Source organism: Podarcis bocagei, assembly GCF_964188305.1.
Source record: "Podarcis bocagei genome assembly, chromosome: 5".
In the NCBI taxonomy this organism is placed as follows: Eukaryota; Metazoa; Chordata; class Lepidosauria; order Squamata; family Lacertidae; genus Podarcis; species Podarcis bocagei.
Window position 1 is genome coordinate 29,672,506 of NC_138129.1, and position 21,487 is coordinate 29,693,992.

Consider the following 21,487-nt stretch of genomic DNA (forward strand, 5'->3'; position numbering starts at 1 on the left):
GGACACATCCTTGGCTTTCTACACCACAAATCCCTTTCAAAAATTCCCCTCAGGCACAGTTCTCTTCCCATCCCCCCACGCTATGGGGGATAAGTCAGTAGTTTCAGTTAAGCCCATTGTTCTTCAGTGTAACTCAAGTTAGTAGGATGTTTGCTCTAACGTCTAGCCCTTCTCTGTACTCCCAGGAGAACTCTGACTTCATGACAGTCAGAAATCCAAGAGATCCGTCTTTTACTCTGGCGGAAAATGAGGGAAAGGTGCAGCTGTTGTGTTTCTGCCTGTCACTCAGCTGCTAAAGGTGCAGGACATCTGCCAGGACAATGAAGGTGGCAACCCTTTGTTTTTCATTCTTTCTCCCTTGCACCTTCTGGCATGAAACTCCCCACAAACAGAACAGCCACCCTCTCTCTGCTTGTCAAAGCATCTCCCTGTACTTCGGCAGGGTGGTGGAAATCTTTTGCAGCCCGAGGGCCTCATCCCCTTCTAGGCAACATTCCAAGGGCCACAGAGCAATTAATGTAAAAAAATTATATTTGTACAGTAGGCTAGTTACTCACCCACCCACCCACCTACCTCTGTCTTCCATTCAGACAAGCAAGAGGCATCATCAGAGTTTAAGGACACATGACAGATAGGCAAAAACAGGGCCAGTGAGGGGTGTGGCCTAGGATGGGTGGGGTAAGAAGGAGTTGTTCTGAGGGCCACATTGAGAGGCATGGAGGGCCACATTCAGCCCTTGTACTTGAATATTCTACCCGACCCACACAGTAAATAAAAATAATAAGTAAATGATTGCTGCCCTTTTAGGACCCTCAAAATCAGCTGCCTAAGGTGGCCACCTCACTGTGTCTAATGGTAGGGCCGGCCCTGTCTATAGCTTCTAATCCAGCCTCATTTAAAAGATAGGGATGCATCCTTGCGGGAATGCATACTTGGGGGTGGGGGAATCACTTTGTACATAATGCCATATTCAGAACATCAGCACTTCACAAATGTGATGCTTGAAACCCAAAACAGGTGGGGTGGGGGGTGGGGAGAGAGAACAATGTACACTACTATAAGCTCCTTTTGAGGAAAAGTGGGGAAGAAATATAATACAGTAAATAAATAGGAGGAAATTATATAGGTTTCACTCCACACCGTGCGGTGAAGCATTTCATTTTGATTGCCCTGACTCTCTCTCCATTCAGCTTCATTGGATGACGCTGAGTTCTAGTGTTATGAAAGTGGGAGGAAAAGCGTCTCCTCACCGCTTTCTCCACATCAATTTATAAACTTCCTTCATGTCCCCACCTCAACCTTTTCTTCCAAGACAAAATGCCTGCCATGTTGTAACCTTTCCTCATGGCAGGGTTGAGTGCCATGTAAATTGAATTCTATGGCATTTCAGTGTTGGCTGCAGGAGACTCAGGAGCGATGCCCCACTTGTGTATTGTACATTTGAGTGGTGTTGAAGTTTCTGCAGCCTGAAAATGCCTGGCCTATTTATTGTGTAGTTCGCATTTGACCAGAAGTAGCTGAAGGTGCATGAGGGACGCGGGTGGCACTGTAGGTTAAACCACAGAGCCTAGGGCTTGCCAATCAGAAGGTCAGCGGTTCGAATCCCCATGACGGGGTGAGCTCCCGTTGCTCGGTCCCTGCTCCTGCCAACCTAGCAGTTCGAAAGCACGCAGTGCAAGTAGATATATAGGTACCACTCCGGTGGGAAGGTAAACGGCATTTCTGTGTGCTGCTCTGGTTCACCAGAAGCGGCTTTAGTCATGCTGGCCACATGACCCGGAAGCTGTACACCGGCTCCCTTGGCCAATAAAGCGAGATGAGCACCGCAACCCCAGAGTCGGTCACGACTGGACCTAATGGTCAGGGGTCCCTTTACCTATTTTAGCTGAAGGTGCAGACTGAATGGGTGGAAAATGACACCCCTTCTGTCCTCAAATAGATGGCTAGTTCACCTTTTGCAGAGAGCCTCCTCCATAATCTTCATGGATGAGGAACCATTATTTTCAACCCAAAGTTCACATTCCTTCATGGACTACCTTCTTAAGGTGTTGTACCACAGATGGGCAGGGTCAGAGACAAAAAAAACCGAGTGGAGCAATGGATGTGGACTTGACATCCTAGGCTACATTCCTGTCAGTCAAAAACCAGAGATTCTCTTCCACCAAATTAAAAAAAAAACACCCAACCTGTTCTGCACACATTATGGCAAACTCCAGCTAAGTTGGTTAGAGCATGGTGCTGATAAGGCCAAGGTTGCTGGTTTAATCCTCGTATGGGACAGCTACATATTCCTGCATTGCAGGGGTTAGGACTAGATGCCTTCTAAGTCTACAATTCTATGATTCTACATAGATTGCCATCTCTAATATATGTGGGCAGGGTTAGAGGCGACCGTTGTAGTTAGTGCGGTAAAATACACTGGACGCTGGAGTGAGAAGATGGAGAGAGGAACCTCTGTATGCTGAACATGCTATTGAGTTGCTAGGTGACAGAACATAAAAGGGGGAATTGGGGAACCAGGGATAGGCAACTAGCAGCCCGAGAGTCCCACCTGCCCACCCTCCTTGAAATCCCCTGCCCTAAGGATTCTCCCCTTATTATACCAGTCACTTACTCTCACCCCTGTAAGAGTCAAGGCACTGGCCTAAAGGAGATGGTACATTGCATAAGGTGGTGGGTTCAAGGATGTAACAGATAGAACCTTTGCTGCAGTTCACGCTGCTAGCAGGAATTCCATAATCCTTTTCTGTTATGAATGCCTAGTGGGTGCATAAGCCTCTGCTGGCATTCACAATAAGGAGGACTGGGTTAACAAGCTTTTTTTGCCAATATTCTAGCTCCAACGAGAGCCAGTCAATAGGCAGAGCTGAGAGCGCCATGAGGCCCTTCGGCCTTTGCTCTAATGCAAAATATGTTTAAAAGTTTAGTTATTGACCTAACTGTTGTAGATGGCTTTCTGCTTTTCACAGAAAATGTTAGACTTACCTCCTGATCCTAAAGACATTGACCATGATTAAAGAAAGCTGGGTGTACCATCAAAGCCAATGGTGTTTAAGTGTTTGGTGGTTCACTGTGGCCTGCAGTTCTGTGCACACTTACCTGAGCACTATTGAATTCAAATGTGATTGCCTCCTGAATATGCATATGTAGGTTTGAGGTTTTAGTCCTACTAATTTCAGCAAATTAGTAGGTGTGAGTGTTTGCATAGTCTGAGTTTCCTTGAGTTAGTTGATCATGCAAATTTGTGCACAACCACCCAATAATATTGGCTTCTCATTTTAGGCTATATTCAGTTCAGGCATGTAAATTGAAGGCTGCATGAAAGGCTAAAAGATTAATTATATACACTTATTAGATATAATAAGTGTATATAATTAATACATCTGTTTTCAAACACATCCAATAGAGAAGAAAACCAAATAATGAGCCAGAACATATTCGTATTATACTCTTTATAGGCAATTTCCTTTTCCCCCTTCAGTTTCAAAATCTTTGGTCTGATTGTCAACAAACAACTGTACAGGCTACATCCTTATTTTATGGACTGGGAAGTTAGCCAGGATGGGTTATAGATGGTCTTCTGCTATATTCAAAAAAATATACTTTTTCATAAAGGAAGGGACTAACGATAGCAAGTTCTTCCAAAATCAAGGTAGATGTAGAGTGGATAGGTGAGCTTTTAATTTTTGTGCTCTGCTCTTCCTGCTCAACTTTTTCAGGTAGTTGGCAAGAAATCACAAAATGCTGGATTTGAGACCAAAGACTTGGTGAAGCAGTCATTTTAATTTTAACCAGTGCCACAACCCAATAGGCAACACAAATTTGGGATGAAATGGAAAACAAAGGGAAAGTCAAGTGAATCTCTGTTCCACAGGTGTGGGGTGTGTGGAATGTGCTCTGCCAATCTTCAAATGAAAAGGTGTTAGTTCTGCACAAAGTATCACAAGGGCAAAATGGACCAAGCCATCTAAATCAGGATAGACAACAACCCCAAGGCTGGATTGATTCCCAGTGGGTTTTGAATGGGTGCAACATAACCAGCGAGGAAGGCTGATATGGTCTAGTTCAATTTGGAATCTGGAAGAGCTGGGTTCAAGTCTCACCTCTGTAGGTATTGTGTGCGGCTCTGGGTACATGTCTGCCTGAGCTGGGAATAACAGTGTCTTACACCACAGAGTTGTGGTGGTAGATGGGAAGTCACTCTGCAAGTTTAAAGTGCTGTATAAATGATAAATAGTGGTAATAATAGAAGCATCAGTTTTCTAGGTAAAGACTCAAAGGGCAATTTAATCAGGCCTTCTTAACTTATATTAGATCCAGTGTTGGGTGGGTTCCCCCCCAAAAAAACAGATGTGCTGAACATGGCCAGACAGGTAGCTGCATCTTCAGAGTCCCTTCTACCTTCCTCTTCAAAAATGTTTCCAATTAGACTCCTTTGAAAAGACAAATTTCACAAGTACCTTACTCAATGAGACCTCCAAATTGAGAAGTCGCTTCATAAAGGATCAACACTGGGGTGTGGGGGTGCGCGGGTGTACATGCAAAAATCTTATTCTTTATTTAGAGGTAGGGCTAATTCTGTTGAAATATTTCAGGGTTAGCCCACTCTGACACTTGACCATGGCAGCAGGGAATCTTTGAGGAAGAGTAAGGGGAATGGGACTTAAACAGGGGCAACTGCATATCGGAATCTCTTAGTTTTAATCATCTTTGTCTTTGGCTCCATGCTTCAGGATACGGGTGAACTCCACATAGTTGAAGTTGCCTTTCTTGTCAATGGGGGCCTCTCGATACATCTCATCTACTTCTTCGTCTGTGAACCGGTCACCCATGGTGGTGAGCAGTTCCCGCAGGTGGTCTTCATGAATGAAACCTGTATGAATGGCGGAGACGATTGGGTAGGGGTGGAGAACCAAATGTGAGATTAGTGGAAGGTCACTTCTGAGGTGGCCCTCTAAGATAAATAATGTTTTGGCTTTGGCTGCTACTGAGTGTTTCTCAAGGGTTTGTGGGCCTATGTCCCACTGGGCACACAAATTTTATTTGAAATAAAATAATCCACACCAGGCCATAGCTATTTCCCGCCTAATATTTAGGGTTTATTTTATTTTATTCATTTCCAAGCAAAGGGAGGTCAGTAAGCTTCTATCTCATGACAGTCTCCCTTCCAATAAGCATACCTCCTCACATACTAAGGATTGAATCATTATTGTTATTTTGCTGGCAACAACAGTGTACATAGTGCTTCACCGAGTAGTACAATCCAAAGGCACAGATCTCAGCCTCCGGGAGCTTAGAGTCTGAACTGATTGTGGAGGAGGCAAGTGGGCAGAATGAAAGAAGGGAAAGCCAGCTGTATCCTTCCTTGGCCTCAGATATGTGTGAAGATTTCTGCTGACACACAGCAGCATGTTTGTTTGGCTCTAACTGCTGCCACAACCTATCTTAGAATATCCAGTTTGCAATGGAGAGGTGGTCTGCATGAAACATACCTGTGGCTTCCTCATCAAAGCAAGCAAAAGCATTGCGGATGACGTCTTCCGGATCAGTTCCATTCAGCTTCTCTCCAAACATGGTGAGGAACATGGTGAAGTTGATAGGCCCAGGTGCCTCACTCATCATGCCTTCCAGGTACTCATCCGTAGGATTCTTCCCTGAAAGGTACAAGTCAGATGAGAGATTAGTCCACCTTTGAAAGGCCCTGGCCCAGCAGAGCAATTCAAGCTCACTGCTTGAGCCCCACAAGATGCCTTCTCTGTCTGTGACCGGAGGAGAGAAAAATTGAGGGATTGGAACTGGATTCACCTAGCAAAGCAGCAGCAGCAACAACAAGGAGGAGGAGAATGTAAATATATTGGAATCCTCCATCCTTGCACTTGTCTCTTCAAGATTCATTCTCGTTCTGGCTGTAGCACAACAATGCTTTTTGGTAAGCATTTGTCTTTACACCAGGAAGGGGAACCTTTTGCCACCCAGATGTTGTTGGACTGCTCTTTCCCTCAGGCCCAGGGGTCAGGGATGATAGGAGCTGCAGTCCAACAAAATCTGGAGTTCCTCATCTCTGCCCTAACAGTGCAATCCTAGTCATGTCTATTCAAAAGTATGTTCCACTGAGTTCAATGGGACTTGCTGTTAGGTAAGTGGGCATAGGATTGCAACCTCAGTTTGTACTCATTTACAAGATGTGGATGATAGAAGGAATCCTAACGATGGGAAGTGACCAAAGTGATAACAGTATGCTCAGTCCAGGTCAGCTGCCTTGGCTGTATCCTAGCAGTGTGAAGTTTGCTCCTTCTCTGCAAGGGATTCGTAACAGAAACCTGAATATAAACATTTCTTAGTAGCCTAACTAAACCAGGGCAATAAAACGCCCCTGTGACCTTATCCTCAAAGGTGAAAGGGCCCTTTGCTCACGAAGAAGACAAGTTTCCTAGGAGCTTCCCTGGAAATGGCCTATAAAACCAGGTCCTGGGGTTATGGCTTAGTTAGGAGACAAGCATGATGAGTCAAAATGCAAGGTAGCAAATCAGGAACGGCTGTCTGAAAAGGGAAAAATACCCTGGGAGGAGGGAAATACTGCCAAGTCAGGATAACTTAGTACTCCTGAATTGCTCATCAGTCTCTACATTAAACCAAGATGTACTTTTATCTACCTAAGTGCCCTCTAGTGGTCATCTGTACAAATACAATGCTTTTAAAAATGTCTACTTCCTGATTCCTCTCCATGCATTCAGGTGTTCTCTCAACCATTTCATTTCCTTGATTTATAGTCTCCACAACCTCTCTACTCAGGATGAATTTACTGGCCTTGAAATGGGCTTGACAATGGTTCAGTGTGTGTCCAGAATGCAGGCTGGTCTTTGTGATCTGGATATTCATAGAGGACCCTTTCATCCCACAACTGTGACCACACGGAGACTGAGTCTGCCTGGGGTGACTACAAGCCTGTCTGCCAGAAGCTGAATCTGTTCTTGTTTGTCCCAAAATCCACAATTTGGACAATCCCTTCTTTAGGACCAACCAGAAAGTCACAAAATAGTGACCATAATTTTGAGTTCTTCCTAATTCTTTCACAGGCTGGGTTATGCAAAGCAGGAGTTAAAGAGGAGAACAAAATGAATAAACAACATGGCACCCATAAGATCGCAACTAGACTCAGGCTGTGTACATACTATACATTTAAAGCACATCCCCACCCCACAAAAAGACAGTTTAAGCCTCATACAGCAACAGTTTCCAGCAGCCTTAGCAAACTATTGTTCCCATGATTCTTTGAGGAAAAGTCATGTATTTTAAATGTGCTTTAAATGGATGGTGTGCTTACAACCTTAATTTGAATATGGATTGGATTGGATTGGATTAGTGTCTGCTAAATGCTGGTGGCCTCAGGCTGCACCTAGGATTCTGGGACGAAAAAGCAATGGCTGACCCCTATTTTGTAAAACACGAAGTCCAACAGTTACCCAGAACTGTCTGAAGCCTTGAGCAAGAGGGATGAGGGTCCTGTGGTTCCCCAAATGTTGCGAGGCTGCAGCTCCCATCATCTCTCACCCTTGGCCATTTGAGCAAGTTTTTGCTTTGCAGAGTTGGTCAAGGGCTTCAGGCTTCCGAGTGACATTTGAGGTCAGCTCTGCCCTGCCTGATTTAGCAACTGACCTGGGTTTCTGGGGCAGGGAGAGTTTCTGGGAATAAGAAGCTAGGCCTGGCCATCAGACTTCTTTCGGCTTGTTAAAATGAACACCAAGTTCTCCCATCCCACGTTGTTTCAATCACTGGATCACTGCTTCTTGTGGGATCAGATTTCATAGTTTAACTATGTGCGAAGAACTTTCTTTTGTCGATGCTGAATAATCCAACATTCCCTCATATTCCATGGCAAGCAGGGGTGTTCTTTGATCTTTCAAATTTCAGCAGCACCCTGTGTGAGGCCAAAATTTGGTCCCCCCCCCAACCTCTCACCTTCCTTTCTGTGTGTGCATTACGTCACAGTTGCAATGCCCTGCAGCGCCCCCCTCAGCCCAGTGCCCAGTGTGGGTGAACCGGTCATGCTGCCCTAAATCTGCCTCTGCTGCAAAACTCCCACCCTACCTCCTGATTCACTGCGTAACAGCCATGGCTCCTTCTCTCTCTCTTACTCTCCCTCTCTCCCACACACACAATGGAGGAGGTGGTGAAGCAATTCCCAGAGGGATTGTTTATCAGTGCTGGCCATTGGTGAAAGGCAGTAGGTGGAGCCACAGCCAATAACCAACAGAGCCAAGTACTTCTAGTTTTGTCCCCATCCTCTGCCCTGTTAATCAGGGGCAGACTTTGGTCTTTCAAATTTCAGCTACACCCTGTGCGAGCCCCAAATTTGATGCGTGCCCCCGTCTCTCACCTTCCATTCTGCTCATTTCACTATGTCAGTGTTATGTACTGAGTTGAATAGTATCCAAAATGCAGCAGTCTGATTGGTCCTAGAACAATAGGATCCAAAATGCAGCAGTCTGATTGGTCCTAGAACAATAGGATTCAGAATGCAGCAGTCTGATTGGTCCTAGAACAATGCAGCAGTATGATTGGTCCGCCGGAGCCACCCAATCCAGCTCCAGGTGGAAGTGAATCTGCAACCTGATTGACCTACAGGAGAATCCTGGAATTAGCCAATCACGTGCAGCCCATTGTGTACATAATGTATATAAAGCAGATATTGTGGGGGAACGTTCATTCCTCGCTACTATGAGCTTAATAAAGAGCATGAAATCCACACTCGACTCCGAGTATATTTCAGTCATAGTCATGACGCCCTGTGGCTCCTCCTAGGCTCAGCGCCCAGTGGAGTAGAACTGGTTGCGCTGCGCTAAATCCGTCTCTGTGTTATGTTCCACAAGGGCACGTAAAATGGCAGGCAGTGCCTGGAATGGATGAAAGTAAGAAGGCAAGCAAGTGCAGGCTATCTGGGGGCAGAATGGAGTTGGTAGGAAAGTGCCTGACACACCCCAATGGACCTTCTTCTACTGTGATCCAGAGAGCAAGAATGGGTCTAAGGTGCCTCTAGGGCAACATGTGATTAAAGAAGGAGCCACGGGATCCTCATTGCTAATGTAAAGGTATTGGCACCATCATTACAAGATGAGGACCCAGCATCTCTAGTTGCTTTGAGCTGAGATGGCCAGAAGGCAGATGAAGATCTTTGGTAGATGTCTGGCTGCTTTGCAGTAGCTTGGCAAAGGTTTCTGACACCCGGTTGTTTTAGCAACAGCAACAGTAAAACCACTTCCCCCAATTCAATTCAATTTAAACGTAGGCTTAATAAAACAAGCAAACTAACTAACTATTTAACCAACCTGGTCAATGGTTAGGAATCATGGGAGCTGTAGTGCAGCAACCTCTGGAGAGACAGGGGTTCCCCATCCCTGCCTTAAGACTATCTACTAAGTTCTTGACTGAGGTGAGATTGGCAGGGGGTTGGACTCGATGGCCCTTGTGGTCTCTTCCAACTCTATGATTCTATGATTCTATGATTCTATGATTCTATGAAAGGGAGGGCTTTCTGGTTCACAGCTCACACTCATAGCCCCAGAGCCGCGCCAGCTCACAATGAAATTGCATTTGACTCAATGCTGCTTTGTTACCGAGAGATGCCAGCATGTCATGCAGATCTTCCTTGTCTATGAATCCGTCACGGTTTTGGTCAATCATATTGAAAGCCTCCTTGAACTCCTGGATCTGCGACTGGTCAAACATGGCGAAGACATTGGAAGTCGCACGCTGAGGGCGCTTCTTGGTAGTCTTCGCCTTGGCCCGTTTGCTCGACATCTTGCTGGAGTTTTTGGAGGGGGACCAGGAAAAATAAAACAGACTGTTTGCTTATAATACTTCTTCTTCTAGCCTTTTTAAATATACAAAGTTTACAGACGATGGATGACATAATACAAATTATGGTTGAATGTTCGCTAATTTACTACCAGATCATCCTACATTAAATTTGTATCTTCACTATTATATAGCACAAATATAGATAATATGTTCTTTAAAATACTATTACCTCATTTTAGAAATATTATATCATTTCTATCTTTTAAGTAAGTAATCAGATAATTACTTTTGATAGCAGTGAAAAGGCTTTCAATAATTCTAACACGTTCTGAATAATTCTAACATGTTTCATGTACTAAATAAGGTAGATTGCCAATTCTCAAATCACTCACTTTTGTGCCTACTTTCCTTTAAACATTAATTTCATTATTTTAATAAACCATTTTCACTTCATTGGAATTATTGGAGCACACGTTTAGCAGCAATTCATATTTTAGCAGCAGTTAACAAACCCCTGACTAAATTCTGATGTTCTGGTCTTGCATCTTAAAAAAAAATCCATGAAGAATTGTCAGTGGGTTCATTTGCACATCCAGTTATTTATTGTGTGCACTCAATAACATTATCCCCAAAGTGCCCATCGAAACCTTAGCCATGCATATTAATGGCACCTGTCTCTTCCTCTGCTTTACTTTTCTGGTGGGTTTCTCTTTGGGGGAAAAACACTCTAATTTCTCGGCATGCAGAGGATAATAAGAATAAGAATAAGAATAAGAATAATTTATTCTTTATACTCCACCCATCTGGCTGGGCCTCCCCAGCCACTCTGGGCGGCTTCCAACAGAATATTAAAATACAATAATCTATTAAACATTAAAAGCTTCCCTAAACAAGGCTGCCTTCAGATGTCTTCTAAAAGTCTGGTAGTTGTTTTTCTCTTTGACATCTGGTGGGAGGGCGCCACTACTGAGAAGGCCGTCTGCCTGGTTCCCTGTAGCTTTGCTTCTGACAGTGAGGGAACCGCCAGAAGGCCCTCGACACTGGACCTCAGTGTCCGCGTAGAACGATGGGGGTGGAGACGCCCCTTCAGATATACTGGACTAAGGCAGTTTAGCCCCAAGAGATGCCACCATTGTCCTGGCTGTGTAATAAGTGAGGGTGCTTCATCCCTGTTCCAATACACCACTCCTTCTGTATTGATGATAGAAGCCCTTTCCTCCTTTCCATCTGGTTGCCCTAATGTTTAATCATTTCACAGTTTGGAGATGTTATCTGAAGGATTTAAGATCTGATGCCACAATACTTCCCCCTCCCCCTTCAGCAAATGCTGCATTCTGAATCTCCTGGCTAAAACAAACATCTTTAAATGGCGTCTTGAAGAGTTTTAGTAAACTATTCAAATATTTGTATTGCGGATACCATCCAAGGCAAGCTGGGAATCCATCTCTGAGCTTCTGCAATAATAATAATAATAATAATAATAATAATAATAATAATAATAGTAATAATTTATTTATTTATTTATACCCCGCCCATCTGGCTGGGTTTCCCCAGCCACTCTGGGCGGCTCCCAAACAAATATTAAAAACACAACACAGCATCAAACAAAAAAAACTTCCCTAAACAGGGCTGCCTTTTGTGGGATGGGGAGGTTTGCATCATGACGACACATTTGAGACATTTGAAAGCAACAGAAAAAGCATGCCTGCACACAAACGGTGGCCCATTGCAATCACCGGCGTAAACTGTGTCTAGCCTTGCAACAAACCTGTGAGGAAGACCACTTCCCATTCTTCAGACGGCTCACTGCACCAGAACTGGCCATTGCTAGAGTGGGGAGAGCTACCTTGTGCATGCATATACATTGTTCCCATCTAGCCTAATGCCTGAGAGTCACCCAGGAAATTCAACATATGCAGCTGTAGGGGATAGTGAAAGCCTTTGCTGTTCAATATCTGCCTGATAATCAGCTGTTAAAGATACACAAACCCATATTTTTTTTGGGGGGGGAGGCAGACAAGGGAGAGAGAAATGGCAATGCTACCTGCTACTCATTTAGGTTCCAGTCCTAGTATACACATTTACCTGGGATTATACGGTAAGTCCCATTGAACTCAGTGGGACTTACTTCTAAGCAGATATGTAGAGCATTACACTCCTGGTGTCTGATTTCTTAGGGAGACAGAAGCAATACCTTCAGAAACTTGGGGCAATTTCCACCAAGAGATTCTTCCCTCTAAAGGACCAACCCTTAGCTAAATTGTCTTTCTTTGATTCTCTTTTCATAAGGACAGGCTTGCAAGTAAGATGCAGGCGCTGGGCTTATTCCGGAATAAGCAGGAAATTATCTGTTCCCAGCAGATTCTTAGCATTCCATTCCCCACCCGCTCTGTCTAGCCAGGCAGAGTGTGGCATGTGGATCTGTGCTCTTTCCTACAGCTAGAGCTTGTTAATAAGGATTAGAGGCTCCCTCCCAGTTCATCAGAAGAAGAACGGGCAGGAATTTTAAAATATCTATATCTGTATTGTATATATGTACGTATGCCCATGTTTTACACACACACACACACACACACACACACACACACACTTTAGACCTCATAGGAACATAGGTAGACCACTTACCAAGGCAGACCACTGGCAACATTTAACTCAGTATTGTCCACACTGACTTGCAATGGCTATCCATGGTTTCAGGCAGGTAACATTCCTAACCTTAGCTGAAGCTACAGGGATTGAACCTTCTGTGCGCAAAGGATGTGCTCTGCCACTAGCTGCAGCCTTTCTCCCCTCAGGGCTTGGACTAGCTTAATCCATTCCTGAGATAGCTCAACTGGTAGAGCATGAGCCTCTTAATCCCAGGGTTGTGGGTTCACGTCCCACATTGGGCAAACAATTCCTGAATTGCAGGGGGTTGGACTAGATAGTCCTCGTGATCCCTTCCAACTTTGCAATTCTATAATTCTCAAGCAGGACTGGTTCATTTTGCTGCTTGAAGGGCAAGATGGCAACCCCAGTCCACATGCAGACTGGACCAGCATCTTATATAAGTACTGGCAGGAAGCCAGTTAAGGGCAGTGGGTGCAGGCCAGGGGGTTTTGGCCAGGGGGTTCAGGAGAAACAGCCAGGAGACTACTGCCTCCTTCCCCAAGCATTTGCTGGCTGAGGCAGCTGCCTCACTCTGCCTAATGGTAGGGCCAGCCCTGCTCTCAAGCTTAGTGTCTGGAAGTCAGTGTCTGGAAGACATGACACAACAATTTCCTTCCCTCTCCAGAAACTGCCATGGCAAACTAAATTCAGGTCTGCTTATGTCCAGTTCCATGCTGCCAGAGAAGCTTAGGGTGTGTGTGTGTGTGTGTGTGTGTGTGTGTGTGTGTGTGTGTGTGTGTAAATCCCTTCCTGGTGGAAAGCAATGCTTGGTCAGAGTCTTAGTACAGGCCTGATGCTCCTTTCTATGCAATGCAGTCCTTTGTGGGAAACTCTCTCTCTCTCTCTCTCTCTCTCTCTGTGTGTACCTGCTAAAAAGGGACACACATTCAAGGACTAAAAATGCCCAGCTCCTTGTTCTTCTCTAACTCCAGCGAATTAAATTTTTTTATAAAACAACAACAGCACGCATTTAGGTAGGTGATAAGAGCATGCCCAGCAGTTACGCTGGGAGTGAGTGAGTTGTTGTTTAGCAATCCTGAGAAGGGTAGATGAAGGGAGAGAGGGAGAGCAGCCCTGCCCCCAGACAATGATTGCCGAGCTCAAAGGCTAGCTTGTTAGTGCAGGCTAGGAGAGGAGCTCTTTTCTGCCAGCCCCAGGAAGACAAGGGGGGCAAGATGATTAGTTCAAGGCTTTGATACACCTCCCACTACAAAGAGGATAAAAGCCTTTTTGTCCTCCTGCCTGGAGTGGGACTTTACCCAACATTACATTTGTCACCAGCTGCCTCCTTTCCATTAGCCGTATCACAGAGGAACTTGCAGGGAGCAGAAGCCAAGCGCCAATAAGCGATGCGAACCCTTCCTGCATTCCTTAGGGGCTGTGTTTGGGGGACCTGCGTTACTGCAGTCCCTCTTGAGAAGCAGGTTCCTCCTTCAGAAACACACTCAGGCAGAGGTTCCATAGGCACAAACAGGTGCTGTGGGGGCAGCTGTTCAGAGTGCATCTGGGATCGTGCACAGACATCTTTCTCTCATCAGTAACAGAGGGAACTCAGGGTGCAGCCAGATTGGGTGTCAGTTGTGGGATTGGTGGTCCCCCTCAGGCATGGAATTTAAAAAAAAATTGCAGCATCAAAATGCCACCCCATATTCTTCCCTCACACTTTTAATCTGGATTTCACCCATTCCAGGAAAAATCCATTTAAGTTGCCAACGACCAGTTTGCAACATCTGAATGGTTCATTTACAGTACAGTGGTACCTTGGGTTAAGTACTTAATTTCTTCCGGAGGTCCGTTCTTAACCTGAAACTGTTCTTAACCTGAAGCACCACTTTAGTTAATGGGGCCTCCCGCTGCTGCTGCACCACCGGAGCACGATTTCTGTTCTTATCCTGAAGCAAAGTTCTTAACCCGAGGTACTATTTCTGGGTTAGCGGAGTCTGTAACCTGAAGCGTATGTAACCTGAAGTGTATGTAACCCAGGTACCACTGTACTGTATTAAGCTTCTGTCTGGGAAGCACCCAGAAACACATTTTGTTTTTGTATCACTACCTTGATTTGTTTCCAGCTCTCCAGTATCCCTGGATATTTCCTACTGAGTCGCAGGTGACACAGATCCCAACCAGCAGGCTGGGGCCAATGGGAGCTATTGTCCAACCATATCCAGAGGCCTGCATGTTCCCCTATCTATCCTTGGATCAAAATGAGTTTGTGCTAAAGATGAGATTCTAATCAGGTCTCCACTAGCTCTCAATACTTTGTGTGCATAACGTTCAAAATAAAGTAAGACGTTTCCAAAAAATAAAATAAGACCTTTCGTCAATACTCCATATAAGCAGGTATCTCAACTCAGCTTGACCTATTCTAAATGACCTGTTCTTGGCTACAGGACAAGTATTTTCTTCTGTCAAATGGAGAATATAAATGATACATCTCCCTGATTAAAAAAAACTGGCTGCATGAGAGCAGCGGCATAGCTAGCTGCTCGGGTGCCTGGAGCGGCGTGCGTGCCCTGCAGCCGGGGGCAGCACAAACTGCCCCCCTGGGCTGGAGTGAGCCAGGGCAGGGCGCACTGTGTGGAACCTCTCCACAGCCTCCCCCTCAGCTGTAGGGCGGCTGAGGCAGTGGGCAGACGCAAGCCCCGCTTTGCTTGAAAAAGCAGTGTGCAGCTTGCAGGCAGTCCACCCGCTGCCTCCCCAATCAGGAGAGACGTGTGGCTCAGGCACGAGGCAGGCCCTGCAGTGTGACGCCCAGTGGCCCCCACCTCACCTAGCTACGCCTCTGGATTAGGCAGATTCATGGAGGAGAGGGCTGTCGAAGGCTACTAGCCATAAAGGCTCTGCTCTGCCTTCAAAGTTGGAGGCAGCAAGAAACCAGAGGCCTTTCTCCTGGGCATAGTCGGCCAATTGGTGCAAAAGAAAGACAGAACTTTTTTTATGTATGCCACAACAGCAGCAAGAATACTAATCGCTAAGTATTGGAAGACACAAGATCTACCCACTCTGGAAGAATGGCAGATGAAGGTGATCGACTACATGGAACTGGCTGAGATGACCGGCAGAATCCGAGACCAGGGAGAAGAGTCAGTGAAAGAAGAGTGGAAGGAATTTAAAGACTACTTAAAGAAATATTGTAAAATTAATGAATGTTAGAGAGATGTTGGATAGAAATTAAGCGGTTTTCAGCTGTAATGCTTTAGGAGATATGAAAAAAAGGATTATAAATGGGTAAAAATTTTATGGTAAGGATTTGCTGAGCTGAACTGGAATACAAAGAAGGGAAGTAAGAGGAGGTTGGAGGAAATAAGGGTATGGAAGTTATGTTAATGAAAATTAATGTGTGTTTTTAACTGTTTATCGTTTTGCATGTTTATTTTTCATTTTTTCTTATATTTAAAAATTTTTCTTAATAAATATCTTTTTTTAAAAAAAAGTTGGAGGCAGCAATGCTTCTGGTTTCTGGAAATCACTCGAAGGGAGAGTGTTCCTGCTGTGGTGTAGGAAGGGGTGTGTGGTGGGTGCCGGAGTTATTTTTTCAAAAACACATATTTTTGTCATTTTGTCATCCCCCTCAGTGATGACACCCGGGGCGGTACGCACCCCCCTTCCTACACTACTGAGAGTGCTCATTTGCTTTTACCCATCGAGAAGACATGGACCAGCCTTGGCATGCAGTAGGGTGAATTTACAGACAATAGCTGAGGTGGAGGAGGGATAGATGAAGGCAGGATTTGGTGCCTGAATAGTGCATCAATGCTTTATTCTTTAAAAAAAGAATAGTGACTGCAGCAGGGCAGGTGGCCCCATTAGGACTTGGCTTCAGGGAGTAAAATGTCCTGTGCTGGCACCCAAAAGAACTTGCATGGCCCTGACGGTATCAGTGTACTGGGCTTCCCCCCCAGGTTAGATGCTAATTTTGCAGTGGTGTTGCAAGCCACTGTTTTGTTCTGCCTTTGTTGGACTGAAGTCATAGGCCTGGGATGTTAGGAATTTGACCTGTTGCTTTTGCAGCTGAGACAAAAATAAATCCACTGTGAGCTGAATTAAGGTAAAAGAATATTATTTTGCAGCAGGATTTTGGTATACCCACACCAGCAGGTCAAGAGCATGTGAGGTTGCAAACTCAAAATGGCACTGAATTGGCCATTCAGCTGCTGCGGCCACTCTCTTCTCTTCCTTTCCTTTCCCTTCCCTTCCCTTATCCCATCAATACAGTTCACTCTGTGGCAGAGCAGATTTTCTCCATGCAGGCAGTCCCAGCTTCCAGCATCTCCAGGCTGCGAGAGAGCCCTGTCTGAAATCCCAGAGACCTGTGGCCGGTGTACACAACACTGGGCTGAATCAACCAATGGTGTCACCCAGCAAAAGGCAGTTTCCCACATTCCTATTTTGGGGGTGACAGGGGAGGGATAGTGAACTTGTGGTGGGCAGCAGAGAGGTCTGCATGGGCTGCATATAGCCTGTGGGCTGTGAGCTGCCCTCCTGTGTCCTAGAGATTTGAACCTCCATCAGACATGCTTTTCACCACACCAGATATACACTGTACAGCAAAGTACATTACGAAGAGAGACTCTGCCTGTGTGGACAACCCTGTGTCGAGGACCTGTGCCATTCTTTATTGCAGCGCCCGTTATATATAGACCCAAGAGACCAATTTATAAAACCCTTGTTTACGAATGGAACACATCTGAATAGGGTGGAAAGGGTGAAATGGCTGCTGAGCGACACTTATAAGTAACTTTGTTACTTATAAAGTAGTACTCTATGCGCTGGCAACTAAGAAGATCAGGAGGAAGGAACTAGACAAAATAGTGATCAACTGCAAAGGGGATTCAGATATTTAATTTGGCACATCTTACCTGAGAATCTTCTGCTATTCTATTCTATTTAATGCAACAAATAATTTTAGTAGCCGTGACCGTGGTTTTATTGTATGTCTGTGCCCGATTATTTTTATGGTTATTGGTGTTTTTTTCCTTTCTCCTTCTGAATGATGCTATGGCCTATGGCTACTGCAATAAAAAGTTTAACTGGAAATTGTTTAAAAAGCTGCTTCTGTGGAGTTAGGACACTTCATCCCCACCCCCTGGATATCCCATTGCACACCAGGCTATTATTATTATTATTATTATTGGTAACATCCCATGTTTGCTGTACGCATTCATTCAGTAAATGCGCCCTTCCCTGCTACCTGCCCAGATAAAGGACCCTAGACCATTAGGTCCAGTCGTGACTGACTCTGGGGTTGCGGTGCTCATCTTGCTTTATTGGCCGAGGGAGCCGGCGTACAGCTTCCGGGTCATGTGGCCAGCATGACTAAGCCGCTTCTGGCGAACCAGAGCAGCGCATGGAAACGCTGTTTACATTCCCGCCGGAGTGGTACCTATTTATCTACTTGCACTTTGATGTGCTTTCGAACTGCTAGGTGGGCAGGAGCTGGGACAGAGCAACGGGAGCTCACCCCGTCATAGGGATTCAAACCGCTGACCTTCTGATCGGCAAATCCTAGGCTCTGTGGTTTAACCCACAGCGCCACCCGCGTCCCTACCTGCCCAGATAGGAAGTGCCTTATTCTGAGACATACCATTGGTCCATCTAGCTCAATACTGACTCGCAGCAAGCCTGCAGGGTTTCAGACAAGGAGTCATAGAATCATAGAGTTGGAAGAGACCCCAAGGGTCATCAAGCCCAACCCCCAGCAAGGCAGGAGTCTCTCCCACCCCTACCTGGAGATGCCAGGGATTGAACCTGGAAACTTGTGCATGCAGAGCAGATGTTCTGCCGCTGAACTATGGCCCTTTCCTTCTGATGGACAGAGAAAACCTCATAGTATGGCAGTGGTGTCTCATAATTCTTCAGATCAATGTCTTTCCTTGCTTTTTGTTTGGCCTGCAATGGGAGGATGGGGTAGAGGCCAGAAGAGAGCCATTTCATGTCTGCTCCAGACCCACAAAGCCAGCTGGGTGGACTGTACAGATCACTGTCAACAGAGCTCAGTTGCTTCCGGGGATCAGCCCTGGAACTGCTTTTCAGTGTTTCTCTCGACTTTTGAACATGCAAAGTAGTAATAAAAAGGGCCCTTCTGAGCATGTGCAGAGTGCATGAGTAAGCAGACACCCCTCACAGCCAGCTAAGATTCTACACTTAGGGGAGGACTAGTGATGAGGTCTTCCAGGGGTGTACCTGAGGATGCTTTTAAGGGTGCCCTCCGCTAGAAGATTATTTGTTTAATGTCAGGTATATCAGTTCAACGTGAAACACTGACTATGCTGATCACTAGAACAAAGGAAGCCAGACCACTGGTCCATGTAACTCAGTTCAGTGGTACCTCGGGTTAAGAACTTAATTCGTTCTGGAGGTCTGTTCTTAACCTGAAACTGGTTTTAACCTGAAGCACCACTTTACCTAATGGGGCCTCCTGCTGCCGCCACGCCGCCGGAGCATGATTTCTGTTCTCATCCTGAAGCAAAGTTCTTAACCCGAAGTACTATTTCTGGGTTAGTTGAGTCTGTAACCTGAAGCGTCTGTAACCTGAAGCGTATGTAACCTGAGGTACCACTGTACTGACTGCTGACTTGCAGCAGAGCTACACTGACTGGTATTCCCAGCCCTGCACTGGAGCTGCCAGGAACTGAACCTGCAACCTTCTGCAGGCCAAGCAATTGCTCTGTCACTGACCTGTGAGGCTTCCTGCTGCTAGGCGGGATGACAGATTCTGGAGACGAGCAAATGGGTCGCTGTGCAACCCCAGTGAGCTTGACCCTCACAGTTGGCATTTCTTTCTCTGAAACACACTTTTCCTTGTTGGGGTACAGGGGGGCTGTCGCTTGCAGAGGATGGGGAGCTATGTTTTGGGTATGCTCTAACTCCGGATTTCTTGTATTGAGAAGGTGAACAGATGGACTACAAGACATTGCCCTGCTCTCCTGCCCAGGGTGGGTGGTATGATGGAAGTTAGGGGAACCTTTCAAAAAATCAAGAGATGGTCACATCACATCTCACAGCTTGTGCACTTCTTGGGTAAACTTCAACCGCCTTCCCAGACTTCTAGTTGTTTGGAGTTGAAAGAATTGTAGTCCGAAACATCAGAAGGGCTCTGCAGTGGCGTAGCGTGGGTTGTCAGCACCCGGGGCAAGGCAAGTAATTTGCACCCCCTAACCCGTGGATTTGCGCCCCCTGACCCGTGGATTTGCGCCCCCTAACCCTAACCACCAGATGTTGCGCCCGGTGCGGCCGGCCCCCCCTGCACCCCCACGCTATGCCACTGGGGCTCTGCATTGGGGGACAACGCTGCTATGCTCAAGGCAAGGTGCTTAAGGAGTGGCAAAAGTGGATCCCACCCCACCACTAAGAGACAGTGAGGTTGTTGTTGTTGTTGTTTAGTCATTTAGTCATGTCCGACTCTTCGTGACCCCATGGACCAGAGCATGCCAGGCACTCCTGTCTTCCACTGCCTCCTGCAGTTTGGTCAAACTCAGGCTGGTAGCTTCAAGAACACTGTCCAAGCATCTCGTCCTCAGACAGTGAGGTGCAGTGGTTAAAGTGTTGAACCTGCGCTGTGGAAACTCAAGATCAAATCTCCGCTCAGCCATGATGCTCACTGTGTGGCTCGGGACCAGTTTCTCCTCCCATCGCCTCTCTTTTCCAGCTTAACCTAACTGACTGGATTGTTGCAGTGGTGTAATGGAGGGGGAGGACTCTGTATGCTGCCTTGAACAATAAGGAAATCAAACTTCCTCAGTCTGGAGCACTGTTGATGCATTGGGCCACAGCTCCCATGGAAGTACGGCAAAAGGGCTGCTGGGAGTTGTAGTTCAAAACATCTCCAGGGGGGCACCAGCTTGGGGAAGGCTGAAATAAATAACCAGAAACCTTCTTTTCCTAGAGTCAGTATTTCTAATACACCTCATGCGTCTTGAAACCAGTAGGCAGTAAATTTCCAGGAGAGGCCAGCTAGTTTCTTACAGCGAAAAACAACAGGGACTAGTTACTTCGGATTAATGAGCGGCTGGGTCATATGCAGCAAGTTATCCCGCATTTTCGCCCCTACCCTGGTCTTGAGTACCCACCAGCCCCGTCCTCACGGAACAAAGGGGAATCCAAGGAAGGGCGCTTACCTGTCACACAGAAACTTGTCCCAAGCCGGCAGAGAAAAGCGCTTCCCCCCGCAGAGAAGATGCGACTTCTAGCTGTGTTGTTTTCAATCGCCCTGGTCTGGAAAGAGCGGGATCGGGCGGACGAGGCGGCCAATGGAGCAGAGACTTTCCCCAAACGGTTCCCTCCCACCCCAAAGGATTTGGCCATACAAGGCGAAAGAATGCCGAGCTGTGCGGGTGGCAGCAGCCCAGCCGGGGGACGCGGGGCTGGGGACGGAGGGAAGAGGACGGCAAGCGAGGATTCTGCCTTATATAGATGAAATGATGTCCGGGCTGGGGAGGAGGGGGACCGGGAGAAGGAACAGAGGCTTCGCGGTGCCGGGAGTAGCCGATGGAGAGGATGGAGACGCAGCTTCCTTTATAAGGCTGCAAGCGACGCCAAGGACGCCCTTCCGTGCTGGTTGGGCGCAGGAGTTTAAACAAAGCTATTAAAGAAACTTTTAAAAGCCAGAAACTTCCTGGGCGCAGGGATCATTGGCATTTTTTCCTTTCCCCAACGCACAGCTTTTGCCTGCGCAGAATTCCAGCATTCCTGCTTTTTCCTCGTACTAAATAAAAGCACAGACACAGGAAAATCTCCCCCACCCCGACTTTTCTTTTAATTTTGAGAGGTTTCTTCTTCCACTCTATCCCTCCCTCTGCAGTTAAAGCAAACACCAGTCTCGGCCCCGACCCCTTGTGGCGCAGGCTGGTATCGCAGCCGCGGTGACCTGGGGCTGCCTCCGCCCAGTCGAGGGACGCTGAACTTTTATTTAATTTTTTTGGTTGGGGGGGATTCACTTGCTAATCAACCATGCAGGAGCTCCGAAGAGGAGAATTGTATGACGCTGATGTTTTGCAGCACGCTTCTTGTTGCGGTATTTCCATCCATTCGGTACTTTAAT

General features: G+C 46.3%; 1 protein-coding gene across 1 annotated transcript; it reads right to left on the minus strand.

Moving 5' to 3' along the window:
* Nucleotides 1-3,437: 3,437 nt before the first annotated feature.
* Nucleotides 3,438-20,694, minus strand: MYL9 (myosin light chain 9). Its single transcript, XM_081195269.1, has 4 exons — nucleotides 20,565-20,694; nucleotides 9,615-9,822; nucleotides 5,493-5,654; nucleotides 3,438-4,873 (listed from the first exon to the last, which is right to left on the minus strand). Exons 2-4 carry the CDS (start codon nucleotides 9,796-9,798, stop codon nucleotides 4,701-4,703), a joined length of 519 nt encoding a protein of 172 aa, XP_081051395.1. The 5' UTR covers nucleotides 9,799-9,822; nucleotides 20,565-20,694; the 3' UTR covers nucleotides 3,438-4,700.
* Between the last annotated feature and the right edge of the window lie 793 nt (nucleotides 20,695-21,487).